General features: G+C 42.9%; 1 protein-coding gene across 3 annotated transcripts in view; it reads right to left on the reverse strand.

Moving 5' to 3' along the window:
- The window catches only part of GOPC (golgi associated PDZ and coiled-coil motif containing), a 40,222-nt gene extending 38,378 nt beyond the window's left edge, over positions 1-1,844 (reverse strand). For 2 of the 3 annotated variants that reach the window (XR_003126397.3, XM_025422841.3), the window contains exon 1: positions 1,376-1,844. Coding sequence is in view for 2 of the 3 variants with exons in the window: in XM_025422841.3 (XP_025278626.1) it covers positions 1,376-1,663 (288 nt within the window). In the remaining variant the exon portion in view is untranslated. The remainder of the gene's footprint in view (positions 1-1,375) is intronic. The other variant, XM_025422842.3, reaches the window with a different exon arrangement.
- Between the last annotated feature and the right edge of the window lie 6,808 nt (positions 1,845-8,652).

Raw genomic sequence — 8,652 nt, forward strand, 5'->3', positions numbered from 1 at the left:
TGGCAAAAGCGACTCTTGCTCTGTTATTTAAAGCTAAAGTGCTCTCTCTAAAAACCGCTAAATGCATTTTCACTGCCTCAAAAATAAACTGTCTTCTAGAAATAACCTCTAATCAAGAAACATTTCATACACCTAGAACAAGAAGTGATTAGCTTTGTATCAGCACTTGAATTCCAACCTTTTCAAAAGGGATGGAAGAAATGGAACCGTTCTTTCAGCAGAATCTCTGATTTGCATCTATGCTAATCGCAGATGAATTAGATCACCTTTTTCATGGCTCACTGACAGGGAAGAGAAAGAATGCTAACCACACTGGTCCTAGAGAGGATATATATCTGGTACTCATATTGACTGGAATCCAATGGGTACTCTCAATCATTATAACTAATAGCAACGATGATTTCTTAGGAAACCCAAATGTTCAAAGAGCTTTCTTTGCACATCACTGATTACCCTATTTTTATCTACTTTAAAATGCAAGCTCCATTCTCTTAAATTAACCAGTTAGAGAATGCTCTTTATGTAATAGCGTTTAACTCCCATGTTTCTAAATATCATAGTAATGCATTAATTTAACTTTCTGCACAATGTGGCAGGGTTTGGGGGGATTATTATTTTTTTTTTTAGGAACCACCACCACTCCACCCACAACCCACACCCACACCCAAGATTAGAGACTAAAGCAAATGACCATTCTTCACACACTCTCATAAATAAAACCAGATTCTGGAAAACACAGTGAAGGACAGACAAAACCTCAACGTTATAAGTCATTTGAAAAATTGCAGGGTACTCTGGCGGTACCTGCCTGTAATTTAAAGACTAGCTGCAAACAGAGGAGGACAGCGGTACTACCCTGTTTATCCCACTAAATCTTCCTAAGAGCTTGGAGGGAATCCCCTTACATTGCTCATGCATGCAGGGAATGGCATGTGTTGCAATAGAGGTTGACCTGAAACAGTTAAAAAAAGCAATCAACACCGTCTCAGTCTGGTGATGCACAAACCTAGTTTGTCGACGTGCAAAATCCGTAAGAGAACTCGATGGGACAGAGACTCTTTGGAGCTCAAGTCTTTGGTTTGTTAAATGCTGCAGGTACAGGAGGCTGGTGTCACTAGTTCCCGCGTCCTCCTCCTCCGTAGAGAGAGAGGGGAGGGTGGCGAGGGGGGGGGGCAGGACCCCGGGCCACCCACGCGTCTGCACCCCTCCTTCTACTCCCACCTCACCTCGCTCCCTTTCCCTTACACACACATACACACGCGCTCCCCCGTCCACCTCCGAAGCCCAGGCAGCCCCAGTGGGGTAGTTTTCTCGGGTCGCTTCACCGGTGCGTTAAATGCGTTGAATGCCGCCTCCTCCGGGGCCCACGGCTCACCTCCAGCTTGTGGTTGATCTGGGACACCGTCTGGGCTTTATGGCAGAGCTGCGCAAAGCAGGAACTCAGGCTGGTCATCTTCTGTCTCCCCTCGTAAGTGATGTCCGCCTGGTCAGGGTCGATCTCACCCAGGAGCAGATCCACATCCACGAAGGCCTTGTCGAACTCCTTCTCCAGCACCTCCAGCCACCGGAACATGGACACCCCGCCGGGGGAGACCCCCACGGCGCAGGCGGCGCCCCCGGGGCCCCCTCCGGCTCCGGCCGGGCACGGGCCGCCCGCCGACATGGCGCCGTCCAGGGCCTCCCCCGACTGCCCACCCCGCGCGAGAGGAACTGCTGGGACTGCGGGGACCCCCGCGCGCGCACGCTCCGCCGCTCCCCCCTTCCCCTCGCGCGGCTAACGCCGCCAATGCAGCCCCGGAGCGGCAGCAGCAGCCAAGCGAACGCGGCAGCGGCGGCGGCGGTGGCGGCGGCACACGGAAGAACCGGGCCGGCCCACCTCCCGGCCCGCCCCCGCTGCGCATGCGTAGCGAAGCCCTCGGCGGACGCATCCCGGAGGGACGACGTGGGCGGGGCTAGGATGCGACCTCGGCCTATGAAAAGCCTCTGCCGGGCACCGGCCCGTCGGCGGCCATATTGACAACTGGCAAGATCCCGCTCGATTCCCGGAGAAACGGGAAGGCATCGTGTTGGCTTCCGAGCTGCAGAGGCCGGAGGAAGAGAAGGGTGTCCACGTCGCAGAGAGGAACGGCTTCCGCCCACTTGACTTCAGAGTGGGCGGGAGCCGTTCTAAAGTCTTCCAGGACAGCTGCTGCGGGGACGTCCCGAGGCAGGGAAGGGACTGTGAGGAAGGGCGGTGTGGGCATGCGCAGTGGCCACGTCTCACCTTTCCAGGAGCGCCCCGTGGAGGGGTGAGGCGGGTGAGCAGACGAGCTCTTCTTGCAGAGCCAGGCCCCACGCTGCGGGTGCAGGGGTGCCTGCTGCTAGCTGCGCGTGCAAGGGCCACGGCCGACCGGGTTCTGCCCAATTCCCCACCAGACGTTTTGTGATGCAGAGCCGGGCCGACCTGTGTTCAAGTGTCCCACCCGGCCACGTGTTAGCTGGCCCGTTTCCTTGTGTCCTTTGACCTCGAAGCCTTACTTCCTAAAATCTACTTCCCGCAGTAGTAAGGTAAAAATGAATGCTTCGCTTAAGTTGCTTGGCATTTGGTATTCCTTATTATTACACCACAGGTCATGCATTTCCAAGGAAACTGTTTTTAAAATTGTTCCCACAGTGGCGTTTCATAAAAACAAAACTATGAAGATTCATGTATTGATAAATATATATATATATTTTAGATATATATTTTTGAGTTTGAGTCTTTGAGTTTGGGTTAAAAATACTGAGTTTCCAATATTTTTATTGGAGTTCGATTTGCCAACATATAGCGTATCACCCAGTGCTCATCCCATCAAGTGCCCCCCTCAGTGCCCATCGCCCAGTCACCCCGTCTCCCCCCCCCACCCCCCGCCCACCTCCCTTTCCACCACCCCTTGTTGGTTTCCCAGAGTTAGGAGTCTCTCATGGTTTGTCTCCCTCTCTGATATTTCCCACTCATTTTCCCTCCTTTCCCCTATAATCCCTTGCACTATTTCTTATATTCCCCCAATGAGTGAAACCATATAATGTTTGTCCTTCTCCAATTGACTTCACTCAGCGTCATACCTTCCAGGTCCATCCATGTTAAAGCAAATGGTGGGTATTTGTCGTTTCTAATGGCTGAGTAATACTCCGTTGTGTACATAGATCACATCTTTTTTATCCATTCATTGTCGATAGACACTGAGGCTCCATCCACAGTTTGGATATTGTGAACATTGCTGCTATAAACGTTGGGGTGCAGGTGTCCCGGCGTTTCACTGCATCTGTATCTTTGGAGTAAATACCCAGCAGTGCAATATACCCAATATCATAGGGTATATTGAATGCAGAGCCCTGTTGAGGCACTGGGGACACACAGGTGAGATGTGAGTCTCACTCAAGCAGAGCTCCTAGGCTAGTGGGTCTAACCCACATAGTTACAACTTTTATTTGAATTTCATGGTACCCTGAGAGTGTTCACAAACTGCTCTTCACCATTAGCCCTCTTCACTGTCAACCCCCTTCCACTTCTAGAGTAGTCCAGTCTTAGAAAGGGAAGGAGAAATCAGACATTAGAGTAGGGTGGTGAGAACTGTCTCTCTTGCATTGCCTAAGGGGATATTTTATTAGCCAGTTATAGACTCCTGTGATCTGGAACAGACTCTTCCAGTTGATCACCACCAAAGCCTGCATTGTGTACCCCTCGCCAACGCAAGGCCACTGAGGAATAAGAAATCATAGCTCTAGTTTGCTTTCTGGGTACTGCAGAGCACACTAGTTAGCATAGGTCAATAGAAGTCCTTTGGCTTCAGCAAACTCAGCTAAGCAAAACTAACTGTGAGACCTTTCCCTTGAGCTTAAATAGGCACCTTGACATAGGTTTTAATACACAAGAAATAGTATAAAACTAAAATATGCATCTTCCCTCATTCCATTCCAGGTTAACTTTATTTTCATCTGCAATGTTTGCAAGAACATCATTATTGCAGCTACCAAGTTCTCAGCCACTTTCTCTGTACATATTATAGTTAACAATGCATTTTCAGGAATTTGAAGTAAATAATTTAAAATTAGAGGGGAACACATACATGGAATCACATTAAAACAGCTTTCAGTCGTTGAAAACATACTATGTGTAAAGTATTACGCTATTTGCTTTAATTCTTTGACCCTCACAAAATCATATGAGGGAGCTTATTATCACTTTTTAATAGATGATTCAGAGAGCCTAAGTATCTTGGTAGAGTCATAAAGCTAAAAATCAAGTGAGGTGAGATTTCAATCTAGGTGCCTTTTTTCCTCCAAAGTCTTAGCTATTGACCCTGGAATATAGAGGGATAAGGGAAACCATTTCTTTTTATATAAGTTACCGGCATGATAAATTGGCAAATCAGTCCAAAAGGTTTTGCTTTGCTTCCTTCCTTCTTTTCTTTTCTTTTCTTTTCTTTTCTTTTCTTTTCTTTTCTTTTCTTTTCTTTTCTTTTCTTTCTTTCTTTCTTTCTTTCTTTCTTTCTTTCTTTCTTTCTTTCTTTCTCTTCTTTCTTTCTGTCTTCTTTCTTTCTTTCTTTCTCTTTCTTTCTTTCTTTCTTTCTTTCTTCTTCTTCTTTCCTTCCTTCTTTCCTTCCTTCCTTCCTTCCTTCCTTCCTTCCTTCCTTCCTTCCTTCCTTCCTTCCCTCCCTCCCTCCCTCCCTCCCTCCTTCTTTTTCTTTCTTTTTTGAGAGACAGGAAGGGCAGAGGGAGAGAGAGAATCCTAAGCAGGCTCCACTCCACCACAGACCTAATGGAGCCGGATTTCAGGACCCTGAGATCATGACCAAGAAAAAATCAAGAGTTCGTGCCTAACTGACTGAACCACCTGTCCAAAAGTTTTTCTAAAAAAAAAAAAAGATAATAATTTATTACCAGTTATAAGACATATACAAATCTATGAATATGTAAGGAATATTACCAAAAAAGTAATTATAATAATATATATATGATACTCATTTTCTGTTATCACTCTCTTTAGTTTATATGGGCTAGAAAATAAATTCAATTTCTTTAAAAAGAAGTATCATTCAACTTCCTACCATACTGTGTGGGTACAGCTGAAATGCATTTTAAGTGTTTATGCTTCCAGTTCTCTGATCCTCGGTGAATACCCCATTTTCAGGATTGTAGAACCCAGTGCCATTTCTGTTTGCAACCTTTACAACTTCCACAAATCACACTCCCTGTATCTCAGAATACTTTTTATCTCATGTTGTCCCTTCTCATTATCCCACTATGCAGCAGCTGCCACGTCTCTGTGTGCTTGTTATCTTGGTATTATGTGACTCTTTCAAATGTTCGTGACCCTTTATGTAGACATTATCTTTGGCCCACCTCTACCAGGGATTTGCATTTCTGCAAGTCACAACCTAATATGGAAGGGAAAAGTAGGGTTTGACATTCTAGTGCTGCCATCTGTTGTCCATATGCGTTGTCTACATTTATTGCCTTTCTTCCCCCATTGACTAAATTTATTTATTTATTTATTTATTTATTTATTTATTTATTTATTTATCTATCTATTTATTTATTTTTAATTACCTTCTCTTGACCTACTCTAGAATTTGGAATTGTATGTAATCTCAATTCCTGTGGCATTTATTTTCATAGAGATAATAAAATGTTGATACTTCTATTTGCAATTGCATTGGCAGAGACTTCCAGTTGTTGTTTCATGAACCATGTTTATGTGATTAAAAATTTCTAATACAACTTAAATGAGACAGCTTTGTTTTAGGAACTTATCCCCCCAGAGTTTTGCCACAAGGTATTCTAAGAATAAATAGGGTGGGGACTGAGAAAACTGGGAAAAAGAGAAGGTGTTAAGGATTTCTTGGGTGAGCACTGGCACTTAAGCTGTGAAGTTACTGTAGAATTCAAACACTTAGAGAGCATCTTCAGTTGCAAAGGCTCTGTAATTGAATGGCCATAGAAGATCCACTCTGGACTGGAGAGGGAGACTGCCATTCTTGAAATCTACTGTGTGCCAGACCCTGTACTAAGCTTTGCAGATTTCATTTACTCTCTAGTAACCCCACTGAGAAAACAGAAAAAGTAAAGTAGTAATATTGGGTGCTAAAAACAGTTGTTATGATGAAAAAACCAAGCAAAATCCACTACCATTTTACTTGAACAATGTGGATAAAGTTTTGGAATATCAAGTTCATACATGTTCATACATATTATTTAAGTTATATTTATTCACATTTACTAACTGTGAAATTTCAAGATAGGCATATTGAAGAAGTAGATCCAGGCATCCCAAAGTGATTTCTGAGGTTTATTCTCCTTCTGATCATTTATTATAATATATATATTTATAAGTATAAATATATATATATATATATTTATATATAACTGTTTGCCCTCTTCTTAAAACTTGAGAATTTTGGTGCAGTGATTTAGGATTGGCTCAGACTCCTCTTTCAGGAAACCTTCCTTTTTTCTTCTGAAGTGGAGCTATAGATACCATCAGCCATTTAGTTTCCTGCAAATATCTGCTACAGCACAGCATTCATCATATTTTTTTGGAGCCCCTTAGACTGTGAGCTCCTTGTAGTGATATCTGTATCTTACTTATTTTTGAATTCCAGTTCCTAAAACAGAACATAGAATATGGTAGGAATGATGTAAGTATTTGTGGAATCAGTTTAATAATTAAGATGTAGCACAGTGTACTTAGGAAAAAAAAAGTTGTCACTTTTCAAGACATACCTTTGATGCCTGCCAGAGAGCCATAAACTATTTTTATATTGGCTCAGGAGTTAGGAATATCTAGAAAATACATGTTTGCCTTTAAAATCCAAGAAATATTTTTTTGTCAACCTAAATAAAAGATTTATTTAACAATGATCTGGTTGATTTGACTAATAATGCACCCAGTATAACTTAAGCTTTGAGAATTCTTTTACCTATTCCATAGTTAAAATGTATTGGCTACTACATTTTTGTGTGGTGTGCCCAAACCTAAAGACAAAACATAACAAAAAACAATTTTCAAAATCTCTATTACTACTTTCTTTGTTACATTCTCAAAGACCAACTACAACTGCCTTTCCACCTGTTATTTGATTTACATTCTTTATTTACCCTTTCCCACAGCTCCAGATTTGATTCAGCATTATCTAAAACCACCATTTATCAACAATGGTATCAGAGTTTACTAATCATTGATTCTTCTCTTTCATCCACTGTCAAGTCACTGTTTATTTTTTAGATTGTCAGACTTTACAGATCAAACATAGACTCCCGCTCATGAGCCCCTATCATTTATGTTTCTTACATATTGATTCTGCAAGGGGCCCCAAAGAAGTGCATTCTGAACACTGTTTAAGATAACATTAGTTATCTTTTTTTTTGCACTTAGATTAAAAGGTATAAGAATACCCTAAATTATCTCCTTTAGAATTCTTATAGTCTTCCAAATAAACCAATCAGAAGAGTATAGAGAAACAATTATACAAAAGCCATGTCACAAGAGTTGTTGGAAGTGGAATTCGTTTGGCCCCATTTGATTGTAACTCACTTAAAACTCCTTTGGCTCTTGTGGCCATGGTAAGCAGGGGGAGTGAGGATGAAAAGACTTGTATAGTAGATATTTGTCACTAAAAGTGGAGGACTGCCCGTATTTGAGTTCCATTCCTCTGTTTAGGGAATTCCCTACCCTTTGTAACTTGAATATGGCAAACAGAGTCTTCTTCCCATAATGAACTGAAATTGTCAGGAAAGCACAGTCTCCCAGCTCTGTGACACAGCTGGAGCATGCTCTGGGGTCAGCTAACCAAAATAATCCACCTGGAATTTTTACTTTGGTGACAGTAAGGTGAGGATTGGGACAATTCTTGGCAGGGAGGAGAGATGGGACTGGGAGTAGCAACATCCCTTTTTTAGTAGCAGTGAGGGCCAGCAGTGATACACAATTTCTGATTAATCGGTGGAGGCCAGGGCATCCAAGTTCTTTGGTGATACTAGACTGAAGTGTGATTTTTGCCTGTGATTCTGGCTATATAGGCTTCCTTTTATTTTTGCCATTTCCAAATCTGGTTCTCTAGGTTTTCACAATTGTGTGTGTTACCCAATATTCAGTCATTTCTTTTTCTTTTTCTTTTTTTAATATTTTATTTATTTTCATGAGAGACAGAGAGAGAGAGAGAGAGAGAGAGAATGAGTCAGAGACTGAGGCAAGAGGGAGAAGCAGGCTCCATGCAGGGAGCCTGACGTGGGACTCAGTCCCGGGTCTCCAGGGTCACACCCTGGGCTGAAGGCGGCGCTAAACTGCTGAGCCACCCAGGCTGCCCCCCCCCTTTTTCTTTAAAGATTTTATTTATTTATTCATGAAAGATACACACAAAGAGGCAGAGACACAGGCAGAGAGAGAAGCAGGCTCCCTGTGGGAACCGGATACAGGACTTGATCTGAGGATACCGGGATCATGACCTGAGCCAAAGGCAGACACTTAACCCACTGAGCCACCCAGGGACCCCATAATTTTTTATTCTTTAAAATCTCTTTTCTTTTACCTAAAAGGAGGTTTTCATAAATTAAAGCTTTCTATTTAGCTCTTGGTTGATCAGTTTTATAATAGAAATCATAAGCCAATGCTTACAGACTCACTTCAGGGAA

This window comes from Canis lupus, chromosome 1 (genome assembly GCF_003254725.2).
Source record: "Canis lupus dingo isolate Sandy chromosome 1, ASM325472v2, whole genome shotgun sequence".
NCBI classification, from domain to species: Eukaryota; Metazoa; Chordata; class Mammalia; order Carnivora; family Canidae; genus Canis; species Canis lupus.